General features: G+C 46.9%; 3 protein-coding genes across 3 annotated transcripts; 2 read left to right on the top strand and 1 right to left on the bottom strand.

Annotated features, from left to right (window-relative positions):
• The first annotated feature begins 794 nt into the window (after nt 1–794).
• LOC120825920 (uncharacterized) lies at nt 795–2,843 on the top strand. The gene is made up of 3 exons (XM_040187754.2): nt 795–905; nt 979–1,028; nt 1,107–2,843. The coding sequence occupies exons 1-3, from the start codon at nt 877–879 to the stop codon at nt 2,732–2,734; spliced, it is 1,707 nt and encodes a 568-aa protein (XP_040043688.2). The 5' UTR covers nt 795–876; the 3' UTR covers nt 2,735–2,843.
• A 1,285-nt stretch (nt 2,844–4,128) lies between these two features.
• LOC120826411 (uncharacterized) lies at nt 4,129–5,598 on the top strand. Its single transcript, XM_040188673.2, has 4 exons — nt 4,129–4,374; nt 4,451–4,509; nt 4,592–5,472; nt 5,547–5,598. Exons 1-3 carry the CDS (start codon nt 4,352–4,354, stop codon nt 5,467–5,469), a joined length of 960 nt encoding a protein of 319 aa, XP_040044607.2. The 5' UTR covers nt 4,129–4,351; the 3' UTR covers nt 5,470–5,472; nt 5,547–5,598.
• An 883-nt stretch (nt 5,599–6,481) lies between these two features.
• anln (anillin, actin binding protein) lies at nt 6,482–17,732 on the bottom strand. The gene is made up of 23 exons (XM_040188670.2): nt 17,538–17,732; nt 15,872–16,022; nt 15,337–15,756; nt 14,753–15,081; nt 13,999–14,485; nt 13,428–13,633; nt 13,228–13,341; nt 13,030–13,138; nt 12,494–12,807; nt 12,232–12,371; nt 12,014–12,155; nt 11,615–11,750; nt 11,147–11,329; nt 10,932–11,058; nt 10,561–10,609; nt 10,276–10,329; nt 9,858–9,890; nt 9,723–9,741; nt 9,331–9,443; nt 8,785–8,871; nt 8,564–8,671; nt 7,845–8,017; nt 6,482–7,735 (listed from the first exon to the last, which is right to left on the bottom strand). Exons 1-23 carry the CDS (start codon nt 17,553–17,555, stop codon nt 7,621–7,623), a joined length of 3,627 nt encoding a protein of 1,208 aa, XP_040044604.2. The 5' UTR covers nt 17,556–17,732; the 3' UTR covers nt 6,482–7,620.
• Nucleotides 17,733–18,266: the final 534 nt, after the last annotated feature.

Raw genomic sequence — 18,266 nt, 5'->3', positions numbered from 1 at the left:
TTCTCGCTCGTATGAAAGTTGATAAGCGTGATGGAAAGAATTCCCCCGGGGGGGAGGAAGCGGTTCCTTCTCGCTATTTCCTGCGACAGGAAATTGTGTCTTTGATCCACGCCGCCGCACCCATCTGGCCATCGCAGGCGAGGCGTCGTTCTCCGGGGCCTCACACAGGACGTCCATGAAGCACATCGGACACTCAGGGGCCCAAAAGACAACATTTTCAATCAAATCTGGGTTAAGGAAGTAGGAAAGGATGAAGGCCTGTGCAGTTCTGGGGAAAGCAGGACAGCGTGACAGATTGAATGAGAACAGTGTGGGGAGAAGATTCACACCTGCCAGACTCATAGGGAGTGTGTGTGTGTGTGTGTGTGTGGGGGGGTGTTTAGCGTGTTTAGGGGTCCATGTGGAGCGTGCCACATGGTCACAGATCAGTGGAGTAGACACAGGAAGCCGATGAGGTCACACTCACCGTGCATTGTGCGTGTCATTCCCCACAGTTGTTTAAACCTAATCAGATGGAGCAGGAGTCATCGGTTATGAGGTTAATAAGGCCGTTAAGACTAATGGTGTTTCTCACGGTCAGGAGAAACCTCGGAGGAACAATGTGGGCAAGAAATGTTAACTCTCATTACAAGTGTGTGTGTGTGGAAAAAAAGCCCTTGATAGCAAACTTTTTCCTTACGAACACATGATTTGAAAACACTGGGGTGGAAGGAAATTAGATAATCAACAGCACTCTAACAGCTGACACCTTCTAATTAGGAAGCAACTGAATGCAGGTTGCTTAATAAATGCTTCTTTTCTGCTGCTCACACACACAGAACAAGCAGCTTCAGGACAGTCGGGTTACTGGACTGACTGGAGTGCTTGCGGCTCAACATGGAACCGGCTTGTGGACTTCATTTGGGGTGAGTTCTGGCACTTATTGGCAATTTTTGTTGAGTTTCTGTACCATTTCTGAGTGCATGTCTTTCTGTACAGAATCTTGCTGATTTGCTTAGTTCAGGTAGAGCATTTGTGGGCTACGAAAGGTGAGCAACACCCTTATTTTCAGTTATTGGTGTGATGTATTGGTTGTGCATTAATGCGTTTTTTGTTTTCTCCTGCAGCTCCGAGACCAAGCGGCGTTTTTGCCGGGTTGGTGCAGAGCAGCTCTGAGTCAAAACCCAACTTGAATCAGGAAACGATGCCACTGCAAATATTTGGCCTTTCTACTGCTCTTATTGGTGGTGGTTCATTTGAAACGCACCATCAAACTACCATTAGCAGGGGAACTTGGTCAAATACACCGAGTTCTGGCAACTATCCGTTGAGCCTGTTGGACATGGATGCTGACATAGATGCTGCTCTGCTAAACCAAATCCCTGGTCGCACGGCGACATCGGCCAGCGCGTTCGCTACACTGGTGTCTTCGCGTCTGGGCTCTGAGGCATCTAACCCGACCCGTTTGTCCTCACCAACAAGTGAGAGAAATGGAAATATCCAGAGTTGGCCGGAGGCTGGAAACCAACACCCAGAGGTCCCTATGAAGGCAGGACAAGCCCAACAAAGCTACACGCCTGCTTCAGCGCCCCACGTCACCTTTATACCCCAACGTCACAGCCAGTCTACGGCGTCCAACGAAGCCAGTGGAACAACGGGCTTCTCCAAGCAGAGGCCCGGCAGTAAGATCTACCGCAAAACCCCCTGGCGCGGCAGTAACCCGGCGCAGGGCGCCCGTGACCTCCCTGCGTCCAGGACCTCTGCGCAGCACTTCGGACCCATCTCCATCCCCGAGCGCTTCGGTGGCCACGCCATCATACAACTGAAGGAACCCGCTGAGAAGGAGAGCGTGATCTACAGTAAGCCGACCGGCAGGGCTCCCGGGCGCCAGCCTGTACGGCAGCAGGACTACGTGGACCCCCAGCGTCCCTCAGCGCCGCAGCAGGCCTACCTGTTCCCCCAGCGTCCCTCAGCGCCGCAGCAGGCCTACCTGTTCCCTCAGCGTCCCTCGGTGCCGCAGCAGATCTACCTGGAACCCCAGCGCCCGTTAGCGCCGGGGAAGGCCTACCTGTTCCCTCAGCGTCCCTCGCTGCCGCTGCAGATCTACCTGGACCCCCCGCGCCCCTCAGCGCCGGGGCAGGCCTACCTGTTCCCTCAGCGTCCCTCAGCGCCGGGGCAGGCCTACCTGGACCCCCTGCGCCCATTAGCGCCGGGGAAGGCCTACCTGGACCCCCTGCGTCCCTCTGTGCCGCAGCAGATCTACCTGGACCCCCTGCGCCCACTAGCGCCGGGGAAGGCCTACCTGGACCCCCTGCGTCCCTCTGTGCCGCAGCAGATCCACCTGGACCCCCCACACCCGGTAGTGCCAGGGCAGGCCTACCTGCCCCCCCAGCGTCCCTCGGTGCCGCAGCAGATCCACCTGGACCCCCCACACCCGGTAGTGCCAGGGCAGGCCTACCTGCCCCCCCAGCGTCCCTCGGTGCCGCAGCAGATCTACCTGGACCCCCCACACCCGGTAGTGCCAGGGCAGGCCTACCTGCCCCCCCAGCGTCCCTCTGTGCCGCAGCAGATCTACCTGGACCCCCCACACCCGGTAGTGCCAGGGCAGGCCTACCTGCCCCCCCAGCGTCCCTCGGTGCCGCAGCAGGCCTTCGCGGCCCCCCAGCAACCATCGGCATCATACAAGCCAGTCCGGCGTGTTCATCCCAAAGCCGTGTGGAAGAGGATCAGGCTGGGAAAAATGATTACTTCCTAATCTTCCATTCGCTTGAACACGGTTTCTGACATTGCTCTTCCTCCAAACAGATGCAGCTGTTGTCCTTTGGATATTTGCTGTTTTAAAAAGAATAAATATTTATTTTTAATCTCTTTGGTCTACCTTTTTGGTGCTGCTTAATGTCCAGCATGTGGACACTTGTGTAGGCTTGGTGCCCTCTAGTGTATGTAAGACGTGTTGCCTCTTAAGTCTCTTATATCCAGCTGTACGTTGTTGTGACTTTGTCTTTCCAGCTCGCACAAATGTGAAATTTAAAGACCTGTCAGCGGTTCAGTCAAACTACTTCTGTTGATGCACTGCAGAACAGTGAATGATTCTTAGCATGCAGGCTAAAAGTTATAAAATGTACTTGCACCATCAGTTATGTAAAAAAAAACATGGGGTATTAAAAGAATTCTTTGTACATGGAATATTTTATATACCTGCATTTAAAGGTTCTCTACAATGGCTCAAACTGTACAATTAACTGGTTTCAGTGTAGTTGAGATTCTAGTCTTTGGTCAGACGCTGGACTCTGTGGGGCACTAAAACACAGATCAGGTCAGGAAGGTAGAACCAGTTTCAAATTTAGTCATTTAAAAAATATCAGAACAAGCAAAGTGAATCTGCTTTAGTGCACCAACAAAATTGGCACATCTTAATTTTCAGTTTGTACTTTAGCAGTTGAGTTTTTGAACAGTTTAGTCGACTGTAAAATTAAGATCATACTTGCGAGCAGGAGGCTGTGAGGTTCTTGTCTGCGGAATAAACGTACTTTGGTGAAACAGGATTACGTCTTTCCCCACACTCGTCAAACCGGCTGAACTGATGTTCGGCAGCACGTGGCGTTTCCCGCTGACCCGACAAAGTCACCCTGCTGTTTGGAGTTTGATCGTACTTACTAGTCAAACTACCAGCGGAAACAGAAATGTCACTTTTCTGCTTTTTTGGAGTCTTTTGCACATTTTGTTCAAGTGAGTCGTTGCCAGGTTTTGACTCTGAGCTGCTGCGCACCGACCCGGCTGCAGAATAGACTCGCTTAGCAGGCTGAGAAGAGGTTCCTCTGTAGTGATTACCCCAAAAGAGCCCCACAGGCCATGTCTGTGTTCAAAGGTAAGCAGCCTGGTGAAATCAACAGCTGCCCAACTGCCTTGAATCTGTTCTTCAATTAATGTGTTTCCTGCTTCCAATCACTGCTTAATGAGTCTCCCTAAAGATCTGCAAAGCATTCAAATAAGCATTAAAAAAAAACGCTTTTGGGTAGAAAGACTGGTTATAACGACAAAAATATTTAAAAAATAATGAAAACATATATATATATTAGAAAAACTTGTTTGTTTAGTTGTTAGTTGCATTGTTTAGTCTTCAAATTAAATTCCCCTTCGATACGCGCTGAAAGGTTTGGTGCTGAAAGGTGTCCCGTATGGACTTCTGTGCCGCTGCTCCTGGAATGATTGACTGATTGATTGACTCTCAGGTACACAGGATACACGTTATGCAGTGATTGGAAGCAGGGAGACACATTGATTGGATGCAGGTTGCAATAAATTCTCACGCACACACACACACAGAGCAGATTCAGGGCAGTTGGGTTGCTGCTTACCTTTGAACACAGACATGGCTTGTGGAGCTCTTTTGAGGTAAAGTTCTGCTGATTGTTTAATAACTGTTGAGTTTTTGTACTGTTTGTGACTGCATGTCTTGTTTTCTGTGCAGGATCTTGCTGATTTGCTTAGTTCAAGCAGAGCGTGTGCGTTGTTTGTGGGCTGCGAAAGGTGAGCAACATACTTGACGTTTGTGTGATTTATCAGCTGTGGATTTATGCTGCTTTTTTTTTTTTTTTTGTTTCTCTTGCAGCTCCGAGACAAAACGGCAACATGCATGTTGGCTTCTCCCAACACAGTAGTGTGTTTGGTGGCAACTATCCCGAGAACGGACCTGAACAGACCTCCGGTTATGTGGGCTCGGCCCAGCGGGGTAGTTTCGGCGCAGACGCTGGAGTTGGGAGTGTTTATAGCCAGAGATTTCCCAGTAATCACTACAGACTAACCTCTTCTCAGCCTGCTAAGCGAGTCTATTCTGCAGCCGGGTCGGTGCGCAGCAGCTCCGAGTCAAAACCTGCCAACCGGCCAACGACTAACTTGAAGAAACAAAATGTGCAAAGGACTCCAAAAAAGGCGAACTGTGACGTTTCTGCTGGTAGTTCGATTAGCCAGTACGATCAAACCCCAAACGGCCAGGTGACTTGGTTGGGTCAGCGGGAAACGCCACGTGCTGCCAAACATCAGTTCAGCCTGTTTGACCCGAGCGCTGCTGAGCCGAACACGGTCCCTGCCCGGACGCAGACGTCAGCCAGCGGTGCCGGTAGGCGAGCGTCTCCACGTCGTGGCCCTGCAGCCTCCAGGCCTTCCTATTTCTCCGCTCTTCTGGACGAGCGGACTAGCAAGGCCCCTGGCAGGGCGAGCGTGAACGCTCGTGTCCTCCCGGCGTCCGGGTCCGGCGGCGCGGGGAACTCTGGCCGCGTCTCCCACCTGACAGGAGCCCACGACATCCCTCCGCAATTCGGGGGCTTTGCTATCCGACATTTGAGAGAACCTGCTGACCAGAAGGTGGTTGTCAGGAGGCCTCAGCAGGTGCACGTGGCCCCCCAGCGGCCCTCCTCATCCCACAAGCCACCGGTGCACAGGGTTCACCCGGCTGCCACAAGGATGAGGCTCCGACCGCCTCGGAAGTAGCAGGCGAGTGCTTTGCAACATCACGCTGTTCTATATGCTTAATCACGCCCTGAAATGTTTGATCTTTCTCCAAATAGGTCCAGCAAGGATTGTGGGATCACAGATTTGAAAATAAATTATTTTAATCCATGTTGTGTTCTGAATTCTCCTCGGTGTGTGTGTGTGTGTGTGCGCGCTTCTAGTTCTAATGCATAAAGCGTCTTGCAAAAGGTGTGGAAGCTCATTTCTGCCACAAAAAATGAAGTAAGATGTGTGCAGTCTCCTTCATAGTTCAGGACAGTCTTTCCAAACTTGACAAATACCTTTCCTGCTTTTATTACTTTGGTGTCTGACGTGAAAGTATGTACATTGTTCAGTTTGTCCTCGGCGAGTCAGTTTCACAGGAATCTCGCAGCATCAGTCCTGCTGCAGTCAGATAAAAAATGAAGCGCAAAGCCGCGGCTTAAGCAATTATTCGATGACGGCAATTTCTTTTCTACACAGAGTACAAGTAGTAACATTAACTTGTGCTTGACTGTTTAGATGTTGAAGCCAAATTATTCCATTAGAACCAAACTCGTAGCTGTTTGAACCAGATTTCTTTATTGGAAGAATTATACATGCAAAGGTTTCGTGTCGGTCCAAAGAAATGTAACCTAAATACTGTGCTAAGTTTTAACATGAAGCTAAAATTGACTTGTGGCCACATGAACATAAATTTTTATAAACTCATATGGGAACTTAGACACCATAACTTCTAGTACTGAGCCTTTCTATGCTTACAACTTTATGGCACTTAATACTATGATGTACCCTACTACCGTTAATTTAAACTGTACTAAAGACTGATCTATGCTGAAAGAGTACACTTAAGTCAAGTGTGTCATTCTTTACCAGTTTGAAGTACGGCATTTACTTTGACATGCTATGGTTTTAAATAAGTAGTCTTTATTTTAAAGAGACAATGGTGTTAAACATTTCTCCATTTAATACATTTAAATAAAATGACAAAACTCATGCATTGGCACCCCGGTCGGTTTTGTCAGGCCTTTATTGAAGTCTCAGAACCACAAAGACCTGCAACCAACCTGACAAAAAGAACTGAAGTCAGTCAAAGACGCCGCTGAAAGCACTTTTTCCTGCTCCCTCCTGTTCTTCGTGATGAATACCTGTTGGCCGCCGTATCCATAACCACAACATGATGGAAAAAGCTCTTCTACTGACACTGAAATCACATCTACGAACACCTGAAGGATCCCGGTCAGGTCTGTTACAGTGTGTGCCCGTCTGTAGCTTGAACGCCTTTGTGATTCTTCCATCGGCTGCAGCGCCACATACTTAAAAATAGACGCGTCCATCTCGTAAAATAAATATACGCAAAGTGTGACTAAAAGCACAGGGTCCACACGCCCTCCGTATTGTTTTCAAAGCACTGTTTGCAGCAGTTAAGAATTTAGGCCATTTGATATACACACCAAAAATGAAAATCTACTGCTAGAACAAAATAGCGCACGGCTGCGTGCATGAGCCGTTTACAACCACAACACATGTTAGTGAATCGTTTGAATGAAACGGATTCTAGCGTGGACGTTGTAACAGACCAGACCTCGTCCAAAACTAACGTCCACACAGACGCAAAGACACTTTACTGACATCTCAACTAGATTGAAAGTCGGGGTGTGAACGTATGACAATGGAGGAAGAAACATGTAAAAATAAAACAGCCACAAGTTATGAAAGCTAATATATAAAGTACAAAAAGTTGCAGTATTGTTCTGTGCCGTCATGCAGGTTAAAATACGGTAAAAACTGGTGCCTCGCTAATCTATAATTTATAAAACAGTGATTTTGGCATTGAGACCAAATGATTTCAACCCATGCATTGTGTGTCAAGGACACTAAATATTAGCATCAACATAAAATTCTGGAAACTCAACAATACCCCAAAAACATGAGAATATCAAACCAGTATGGAAATGAATTAAAAAACATATAGTGCCAAACTCAAACTACTGAAATGTCTCAATGGCTTTATTCATTTACTCCTCTAATCCTTAACTTGAGTCTCTGGTTATTGATAATATTTTAAAATTCTTATATAGTGTATTGCACTTTGTGTTTGCATGCGTCACCGACAGACAGTCCAGAGGACAGAAGGGCCGGCTGTGTAAATCACAGCGGCCTGTAACAGGCGTCCGGCTGCCACATCCGCAGATCCACCACAATCTGGTTCAGCTTCTTCATCCACAGGTTCCGCTCGTCCTTAGTGTCTGCACACAGCCAGTTTCTGCACAGAAACACAAATCAGCCCTCAGCAATACGGTCAAGTCTTCACACGTGTCGTTTTATACCCCAGAATTGATTCCCCAGAAGAAGTGAAGATCGTAAGAACTTACTTGGTGACACACATGGTATTCTGGCACTGGCTGACTAGAGTTTCTTTGTCGTCCGCTTTCTGTGGTCGGACCGTGATGAGCTCAAAGGTGTTGGGTCTGGCACAAAACTCCCGGTTGGCCGGTTCCACCTTCTTGCTGGTGCAGTTTGCCAGGTTGATGCGTCCAATGGGATTCTGACAGAGAAATAAAAGAAACACGAGTTGTTAAAAGACAGTCAAACCCTCTCAGGTTGTTCGCAAAAACACCACCAGAAGTTATGTTTGTATTGGTGAAACTTTCTAGCATCGACGGGCTTCTCATCAGAAGAGGATAGAATTGGACCACATGCCAAAATTTAAGAAGCCAGTCTCATCTTGAGCGTCGTCAGAGCCAATTTCACTTTCTTAAAAGAAAACATCACAATTCTGAGAGAATGTAACAAGTTGTAATAGATGACTAGTCACTGGTAAATTCTTTTAAAAGTAATCTAATTCTGCTACGAGTCCTCTAGCGTCCACACTCTCAACGGGCTGCGATCCACAGCCCCATGAAAATATCCACAACGCCGCCGTTTGGGTCGATGCAACATGTTTATTTATAAAGCTGCAGGCTGCTCACAGGCGGCGCCCTCGTACATGTGTTTTTGCTTAAATCCTCCTGCACACATTTATGGCAAATATGCCATTTCATAAAACACGAGCCCTCAGGACAAAATGAAGAAGCTCAATAACGACAGGTACCTTGCGCTTCTCGTCGTCCGGGTACGTCCAGTAAGAGATGCAGTATCCCGACAGGACGCACCACCTCCTGTGCCAGGCTCCAAACCCGCTCACATCCTCAAACATCGTCTGGAGGAGTGGGGGGGGGGAATTCCAATTACAACACGTTTGTATCGTGACGTAGCAAAACAATACCGTGCGTCGGTTCATCTGCGGCGAGGAACTGATCGGCCCGCACTCACCAGGAAGCCCTTCTCCTCCACTTTGGAGCCGACCTCACACTGCATCTTGAGGTAGACGTGGCCCTCCAGGGGGCACAGGAACGGCACCTTGGGACAAAAGTAATGACACTTCATTCCACGCTACGACATCATGTTCACGATCTGAGTAATGTTTACAGTTACGAGACAGGGTTAAATATGTATAGGTTAATAAACGGTGATTAAAAAGGCAATAAGAAGTGATTTGTGTCCAGACGGAGCTCATGATGTTAGTGTCACAGTTCAAGATGTTCCTTGTTACAGTGTGTTCACCTTCCCACACAAACAGAACATACAACACGGCCATGTAGTAACCTTGGTATGAAACATGTCACTGAGTAGTTCCCTTTCACATCCTTCATATTTGATCTAAAGGAAAGACATTAAGGCTGGTGAGTGAGTGCAGAGGAAGAACAACCGTGGTTACTGAGAGTCACGGTGGGGCCTAATATACGGGTGGGAGTCATGTGATGACCTCCTAAGGGGCACGAAGAGATTATACAGAAGTGACAATAATTGTTTTTATACCTTCTCCAATGGGAATTTGTTCGTGCCAATAGATGACAGGGTGAGCTTGTGCGATCCGACCAGGACGAAGTTACTGGTGCGAACGGCATTGGGGCCTCCTGGACTCGCTACAACTACACGCAGACAGAAGAAGCACACCATTAATAAGGGACAAACAAACATTTTTCCTCTCACCCGTTGTGGATGTGGATCTAGATTGCTTTGGTTTCAGTTGCCTCAAGAACTTTTTAATAATTGAAATGGTTGTTGCCATTTTACTCTTATCTTTTATTTAAGTGCCGTTTCGATCAAGTATTTCTTTAAAAACAAAAAAAAAAAACGTAAGGCCTCCGTTCACCATCTTCTTTGAGATGGATTCAAATGAGAGTTTAGATTGAATGCTTGAAACTTACCTGGTGTCTGAGCACTTTTCTGCAAGACAAGAGGTCAAACCAGCGAGTTAATATACAAATGTAAGGCAGATGAGTAGTAACATGCATTACATTTATAAAAAGGATAAAAAGCTAAAATACATTTGAAATACTTACAGTGATGGCGAGGAATCTCTTTGGAGTGATTGCCTGGAAAAATAGAAATAAAGCAAATATAAAAATATTTGTCAGGCCTTTATTGAAGTTTATAAAAATAAGTATTTTTGCTTCAAATAGACAATTTGGAGTGGCAGTAATTTAACTCGTGAATATAGTAAACATTTCTCTCCACTGAATGAAATGACCACCTGAAACTGAGTAGAGAAACTGACATTTTTTAGACCCGGTGCAGACCCACCAACATGTGAGGGATTTAATACAGAAGCTGTTCATACCGACATACACATATAATGGGCCTCATGAACCTCTCTCCATATCATCTGGACACGGACACACACACACACACTGTATGTATTACACAAAGCTCCATGATTCAGCATCTTTTCATTTGGTAAAGAACGCAAACTGGGTTTACCTTTGACTTGCTGGGTTTCTTCTTCTTGTCACTGCAGACGTCCCGCTTCTGCACCTGCAAATGTCATTAGTTAATATATAAGCTCAAACTGGATCGGTGGTCTGTGATTCAATATATCAGCGCAATAGTACAATTTTGATCCGGAGAAGAAATCAAAACTAAAAGCAAGTGAGATTCATCACAAAACAACTACGACTGAACAAATTCATAACAGGTTTTAATTTTGAGTTAAATCATAGTAAACATATTAGATATGTGATGTGTAAACTTTTATGGAACGCTCACCAAGCAGTAGACCTCAATATCAATTTCAAAGTTGCTGGAGACATCCAATCTAGAAACGAGGAGAAAAAAAAATGTATGATCAACGTCATCACATCAACAAATTAAACTATTGATTCTAATAAAAACAATTATGTGTGTGTTTTAATGTCTGAATCCCGAGCTGCTTCAAGGGTTCTGTTCTTTACGTTAGCGTCTATTGAGGGTTCTGGATGGAAGATTTTAATATGCGTCGTCAAGACCAAATACCCAAAGTGTAAAATCCACAAACACAATCCTCAATTTGAATGTTATTTATTAAAAATGATTCTGAATCACAACGAAAACAACAATCAGTCATTATCAAACGATGCGTGTTCTTTGATGGGACTTACATGGTGAACTTGGTGGGGAAGGCCAGGGTGTCCCCACTGAGCCCCCGGTGGGTGCTGGCTAAAGGCGTAGCCACGGTGTTCTCTGCTCCGGCGCGGATCATCAGGAAGAAGGAATGTTTGGTCGATTCTGAAACAACATCGATAAAAACCGTCAGCGCGTTGCAGCGTTGCTTTAAAAACAACGAAGTCCCCGGTTGTGAGCGTCTGGAGCCGACCTGGCTTGTTGGCGATGGAGCAAACGAAGTCCGCCTTGAGAGGCAGCCGCAACTCCTGCAGGGTGACGGAGCCCTTGGAGGCAGACGTGCCGGAAGGTTCTGCAGCCGCAGAGGACTTCTTCTGGCCCTTTGGGTCTCCTCGCAGACCGTCCAGCTCTGCCTTCAGCGCTTCCCTCCTCTCCGCTAGAAAGGTCCAAAGGACAAGCTTCATACTAGTCAAAATCAAAGCTGTGGGCCCTTAAATGTAACATATAGTCTAGATGATCATGGCTACAATCGGCAGTTTGAATGCTTTTTGCATTCCATGTAACCGAGTGGCAGCACGCTTTATTTTTTTGTGTGCTTCTTCACATTGAAAATTTAATTGGTGAGGCGGCACTTTAAGTCAAACAGGTACATGCATTGCATTTTCCATAAAAACAGATGCACTTGTTTTCTGCGTACTAAATGCTCCGACAGTCGACTCACTTGCCACCAGCAGCAGCCTCTCGGCCTCCGCCTCCACCTGGGACCCTTTGCCGTGCTCCTCATCTGTGCAGCAGTTCAGTGCCTGACTGGCCTGATGAATGACAGTCTGCTGCAGGTTCAGCTCGTTTGTCAGAATCTACAGGAACAAAAAGGAACTCCTTGTGATGAACCAGAACATGTAGTTAAATAAAAAATAAGGTTTAAAGTGCTTGACGGGAGCTCACAAGAAAATTGTGCTGCAGGTATTTTTAGGATTCACGAAGGGCCGATGAAATTGTGTGAAGTAAAAAAGCAAACGCAAAACACAACAAGGCCGTGTCGGCCGGCTACTCATTCCTGGGTTTTAGGACTCTTCCCCGCAGCACTCATGAAGCAAAGTGAAAAGTCTTCCGTCCAAACCTTCATCTTCTGCTTGATGCTGGGGAGACTGGATCCTGTCGGTTCCTCTGCTCGGCGAGAAACGTCCTCCTTTCTCACAATCACCTGTTTCACGCTGGATCTCTCGGCCTCCTTCACTCTGGTGGACCTGTATGCAGAAATGCTAAAAAAAACACACGCAGGCGGATGAGAAACACACACTTCCTGCCAACTTGAATCCATCAGATGGGAGCGCCGACCTATATGGCAGTTTGTGGTCCTCGTCCAGGGTCTCGGAGGAGCCGGTCCGCTTTATGTTGGTTCTCTGGAACTTGCTGGGTTTGGAAACATTGCCGGGCGTGTCGCTCTTTGCGATGATGGAGCTGGCCGGAGTAGACGCCTGCAGACACGTGGGGGAACTGTTTTAGTTTGGGGCGCTTCGTGTCATGTTTGCCTCTAGGTAACTCCAACAGGAAGTAGATGCGAGTGGAGAGAGAGGGAGACATTGGTGCTAGTGCCTACCATCATCTGCCTCTTGGGACTATCCACCACAGCAGCCACAGTCTCTGCTAGCGGAGTGAGGAGGGACATGGAGGAGATATTCAAAGCATCTTCCTCCTCCTCCTCATCATCATCATCACTGTGGTCCAAGGCTCTATCAAACAGCTCGGTGATAACAGCAGAGTTGATGGACTCGTCCACATTCATCTCGGTCTCCTTGACAACCTCCTCTTCTTCTTCTGGGGGTTGGGCACTTTTTTCCTCGACAGGACGGCTGACTGCCTTCAGAGGGCTGGATGCTGAGGCGGGAGGTGACATCATCCACCCAGGAGATGCTATTGCACATTGTTTTAGTTAGTAAAGCATCCTACTTTCCCCATTTTATCATGTGGCCATTACAAGTGATACCAAACAGGTATGTGTGGCAACATCAAAAGCTGGAAACAAAAATCCAATTAGGAGCGTTACGGATGAAAGAACGACTGCCAGAGCTAGAAAACGATCACTCCAAAATCTGGACACAAAGAAGCGTCCAAACATGAAATGTGGTGGAATACCTGGAGGGGGGCACTTTCTGGGTGTATCTGCACCCTCGGGAGACGATGCGGGTTCCTCCTGAGGCTCACACGGGGGCACATGAGTCTCCACGGGCTGGTCAAGCTGCTCCTGAAAAGCATATTATTAAATACACTCTTGCATACAATGAAAGCATGACTTTAGTGTGAGATTTGTGTGTGATGTGCTTATTGTCCAACCCTGATGTCTTCATTTGAAATGGTTTCTGCTGATTTATCATTGTTTTTCCACATGTTGTTGTTGTTCCCCTTCTGAAAGCGACTACGAATCTGAGCCAGCTCAGACTCTCGCTCCTGAAAGCATTTTCAGGTTTGTGATATCGAACAAGAAGATTGCAACAGAAAGAGCATACGTCTTAGCATCGCTAACGTTCATTTACCAGCTTCTGTCTTTGGGCGAGCTCGGCAGAGGTGGTGTTTGCAGTCCGGGCAGCTTGGAGTCGGTCCTGCACCATCCTGGTGTTCGGTGTGACCGCCGATGGAGTTGCGACGGGGGTCTTTGATTGGCTAGCACCCCCAGCTGGAGAGCCCTGGTTGGTGCGCTCCTGGCATCGCTCTCCAAAGCGCTCCAGAAAGGATTTTACACCTGTTGGGAATAAAGAGAAGGATTACATTCTATGTATTCATACATACCACCAAAACAACATTTTTAAACATCGCCTACTTGTGCACATCAGTCAAATACAAAATCGGGTCCCACAAAGTGAGACATGTCTTAACTGTTATATACTGTATATATATATAACCTGGCCAATACGCAAGTATAGTAATCGGCATCAGGAGGGACAAAATGCTCTGGAAACCTTTGTAATAACGTTTTCAAGTAAAACAGTAACTTGGACAAAGCACATTTTACTTTTATTGCTGCATCTACATGAAATAATTGTGTTTTTTTTACCCGAATCTCAACTGTAATAAATAAGTAAAAAATATCGTGTCAACATGACTCACCAGGAGGGCCAGAAGCGGCGGGCTTGCCACGGAGTTCTGGTTTCTGGGGGCTGGAGGCGGGACCCCTGACGAGGGCCTGAGTCTTCAGGGGACTTTGAGGCACAGATGTTGAGGAGATGGGACCAGCTTTCTGGGGACTAGATGGGAAGGCTTTTCCCTGGAGGGAACTCTTCTGGGGACTAGAGGGGACGGGCCTCTCCTGGTTGGAAATCTTCTGGGGACTAGAGGGGACGGGCCTCTCCTGGTTGGAAATCTTCTGGGGACTAGAGGGGCCGGGCCTCTCCTGGTTGGAAATCTTCTGGGGACTAGAGGGGAAGGTCCTCTCCTGGTTGGAACTCTTCTGGGGACTAGAGGGGAAGGTCCTCTCCTGGGTGGAACCCTTCTGGGGACTGATTACGGACTTGAGAACCGGTCTGGCTGCAGGAATATCAGCCTTTTCAGTGCTGGGGAGAATCAGTCGGCTCGGCTTTGCTGGATAATTCACAACCTGTAAAGCAGATGTATTGGTTATATTTTGTAAAGCGTCTACCAGGGCATTTAGAACCAAAACAAACATGAAAGCGGCTGCGTTGACATGGGCATGTTGCGTCAGTCCGGGGAGACAAATGCAATGTGTGCAAGATGACACTGCATTGCAGTTAAGAGCCTGATAGGACTTTTAGGGTAAATTGAAAAACAAGTTGAAACAACACCTTCTATTGAACAACAGACTACTTATGCTGAAGAAAAAGAACTTCAGGTAGGTGAGATGTACCTGAGAGCTGGGTGTAAACTTGCTGCTTGCCATTGAAGCGGCCGCCACGTGGCCTGCAGCACCTGGTTTGGTGCTGGCAGCCACAGCAGCGTCTCTGACCGCTGACTTGGGAACCGTGCTGGCAGGCTTCTCTTTGGCACTCTCCTTGGGAATGTTGGCGTGGCTCAAGTCGTCTTCCCAGGTTCCGATGGTGGCGGCGAGGTTGGCCAGTCGGCCCCTCCTCCCAACTGGAGTTCCCGAGGACACGGTGTGGACGGCAGCCGGCGGGACCTCGGCTCGTTTCTTCAGAGGGGACGTGGGAGCGCAGTCTGGAACTGCATCATGGGAGTCTGAAAAAAGGTGACAAAATGTTTGATACATGGACAAAGTGTATGACTGAGAGACATGAAAGAATGGACATCACACACCCTATTTCAACCTTTCTGGAACAAGTAAGCAACCCACAGTGAATCAGATACGGTGTTTTGCCATTTTGGTGGAAAGCTTTTGTTTAAACTTTGACCGTAGATTTGAAATCTTAAACATATTTCATCTAAACCAAAATAAAAGAAATCCAAAAACCAGCAAAATTAAAATATTCATACCATCACCATCCCAATACTGTCTCTGCTGTGCTAGCCTCTGCAGACGAGACTTCATGCCAGCAGCAGGTGGAGCCCTGACCTCCGCCGGGTCCTTGTTCCCCTGCGAAGCTGAACTGACCATCTCCTCTTCTCTGCTGCTCGGCAGAGTCGGAGCTGGGGTCATTTCCTGCGGCTCTGGGCTTTCCAGGACCTCTGGCTGAGGCTGGAGGGCCGGGCGGGAAGCAGCCTTCTCCAGTGAGGAGGAGTGGCGTACGCTGGCGGGCCCCGCCGGGGGTTTCTTGTCCGTGAGAGGATCCGAGAGCACGTGAGCGACAGCCAGGGACGTCGTTGGCTCCTGGTTCTCCGCGCCGGCCGGGGGCGAGAGGTTTTCCTCCGAACATCTGCGCTTTGAGGGAGACGGCTTGGAGGACACCTGCGGAGCTGGGAGGAAGTGACGGGGGAAGATGAGCAAAGCGTGGAGCTGCAGCTCGGCAGGAAGCTGGAAGCTGACAGGGCCACGCCTCAGCAGACAGCGATCAAACCAACGTGTTCGTACCTTTATCCAATACTGACTCGCTGATCACACGGTTGGTGTCGGCCAGCGGCTCTCTGGGCCGTTTGACCATCTGTCGGTTTGCTGCATTTGGTCTCTCTGCCATTTTCTTCTGCAGATTTTCTCTGCGAGCTCGGGTCCGCTCCAACAGTTTCTGGTTTGACAGAAAAAAAAGAAAAAAAAAGTAAAGAAATGTGACTCCACTTTCTGAGGGCGCAGATACAAAATGTACAAAAAACCCTATTGCAGTAACTAAATTAAATTAGAAGTTGCAAAAATGTGCTATAGTGTTGGAGAGCATTAAATTGTTGCCCTGTTATTTGGACCAGCACCAATGTATAGCAAGGGTTTGTTATAATTTTTTAATGTTTGTATTTTTCCTCTCAATTATAACGGTTTTGTGTACATTCTGCTGTATCCTTTGGAGCTTAGGAACTCTCCCACAACCAAGCAAACATTCATCTAATACAGGGATTCAGAGAATCTGCTACACCAACAAGTACTGAATCATAACAGTTCACATCAACATCTGATCACAAGTGTTCATAAGTGTTGCGCTGCCTGCATGCTTTAGTTTCACTTAAAGAAATACTTCTTCATTCTGGGAAATATGCTTATTCCCCTTCTTAGGAGTAGTTCAAATTCTTCTCCGCTCACAGAAAGAAATGAATACACCTATAACCCCTTTCTTTGATTATACATTGGCAATGTATCTTTAATACACTCTTACATAATCCAACCTGTGATCCTCAAAATGGGATGCTAATTCTGTCCCCCAAATATCTACTGAATCTATTAATGGGCTGCTAACACAAACACAAAGACCAGCCTTCTCCAGCAGACGCAAAAGGGCTCCTGCTCTTGCCCTTCTGTTGGCGTGACATTCCCTTCCTTTGGCCTCACGATCTGATTTACTGCGCAAGCCCAAACACATTCCTGCAGCCGCACCGCAACGCCTTCAGTGTGCAAAACTAGAAGTCACATTTAACAGCATTCCTCAGCAATGAGACACTCCCGCTTGTAGTCCCTGGATTTGAAATTTCAAACTCTGCTGGTTCAGATGCTGGTTACAGGTTTCTTGTAACAACAGCATGAGTGCATCTCGGACCACCTCCAGTGCTGACACACACCACTGCCTTAAATGGAGGCAGGACTTTGACTTGACTAATGTTGCGTTATGTGGGTTTGGGTGTTTCACTGCTGGCGTAAATTGGTGAAGTACAACAGGGAACTGATCAGAAAGAAGCGTGGCTAAATCAACCATTTATTTAGTTATTGGGAAATGGTCAAACATGCAAACTCAATGTTGGAGGGTTAACATCAGCTACATTACGCTATAGGGCGTAGGTAACGTTAGCCGTTAAGAGGATTAGCAACAAGCTAACTGTTGGTTGTTATTTTAGATTCGTGGCTGCAGACAACTGACCAAACAAAGAAACAACATGTGATTTTTTTTTCCCATTGTAAACTACATATCATTGTGAAATACTGTGTGGCAACGTCAGCATGCGCGAAATAATTACCAAAGGAGACAAGTTAGTCAGATTAAAGCAACCAATATAATAAGTATGTTATGTTAGCATTAGCGAGTGACGTCAACATTACGTTAGCTAAAGTGAACGCTACAAATTACCCGCTGTTAGCTAACTTTAGTTTACGTTAAACTTACCTCGGTAAATGGATCCATTTCGTGTTTGTATATCCCTGTCGATCGATATTTCAACAACAGTGTTTAAACGCTGTACACACAAGGCGAGGAAAAGCTGAGCGGCTCACAGCTTCCCTTTTTTCTTCTACTCCCCGCAGTCGAAAACTGTTCAAATTTGAATTTCAGCGCTGCACATACTGCGCATGCTCCAACGGTAGGAAGCCCTTGTGAACCAATCAGGATCAAGACGCCGTGCTTTACACTTGAACATCCTATCAGAAACCGGGGGCGTGGAAAACCAATATGTCACCTTACAAGAAGGCGTCGCTCCATCATTCACCACACATGTGCTTTATGAATCAGCCATCTGTGTATTCAAATGCTAAAGCGGTTAGAAAACCTCCGCTGACCGTCACCACCTTCCGCAAACTGCCACATGGGCACAATGTAGATTTACAAGGCGTGTTGTGGTTTCATACATTTAGATGGGTAATTTGCTCAGTTCATATTTTAGTCAAAAATTTCCTCTTGCTAGTTATTGGAACTATTAAAAAAGTCACCACATTGAATGTCAGAGTGAACTATGAGTAATTTACTAACCCTAATTAATGTAACAACAACACATCTTTTTATAGCTATTTTGTGGATTGTATATTTTCCTATTGTTTTATTTACCCCACATATTTGAATTATGAGTCGTCCATAAAGGATGAACTAAATCGTTTATATGAATCATTTTACAAACCCCCA

Source organism: Gasterosteus aculeatus, chromosome 10, assembly GCF_964276395.1.
Source record: "Gasterosteus aculeatus chromosome 10, fGasAcu3.hap1.1, whole genome shotgun sequence".
NCBI classification, from domain to species: Eukaryota; Metazoa; Chordata; class Actinopteri; order Perciformes; family Gasterosteidae; genus Gasterosteus; species Gasterosteus aculeatus.
Note: the sequence above shows the minus strand (reverse complement) of the source record. Positions and strands in the feature narration are given on the sequence as shown.

Excerpts from the sequence above, each read along its gene's own strand:
- anln (XM_040188670.2), bottom strand. Across the intron at positions 13,342-13,427 it reads TCGCCCAAAGACAGAAGCTG|GAGCGAGAGTCTGAGCTGGC; the intron begins GTAAATGAACGT and ends AAATGCTTTCAG. Across the intron at positions 7,736-7,844 it reads AATACCATGTGTGTCACCAA|AAACTGGCTGTGTGCAGACA; the intron begins GTAAGTTCTTAC and ends GTTTCTGTGCAG.
- LOC120826411 (XM_040188673.2), top strand. The coding sequence starts at position 4,352 with ATGGCTTGTGGAGCTCTTTTGAG. Across the intron at positions 4,375-4,450 it reads GCTTGTGGAGCTCTTTTGAG|GATCTTGCTGATTTGCTTAG; the intron begins GTAAAGTTCTGC and ends TTTTCTGTGCAG. Across the intron at positions 4,510-4,591 it reads TTGTTTGTGGGCTGCGAAAG|CTCCGAGACAAAACGGCAAC; the intron begins GTGAGCAACATA and ends TTTCTCTTGCAG.
- LOC120825920 (XM_040187754.2), top strand. The coding sequence starts at position 877 with ATGGAACCGGCTTGTGGACTTCATTTGGG. Across the intron at positions 906-978 it reads GCTTGTGGACTTCATTTGGG|AATCTTGCTGATTTGCTTAG; the intron begins GTGAGTTCTGGC and ends CTTTCTGTACAG. Across the intron at positions 1,029-1,106 it reads GCATTTGTGGGCTACGAAAG|CTCCGAGACCAAGCGGCGTT; the intron begins GTGAGCAACACC and ends TTTCTCCTGCAG.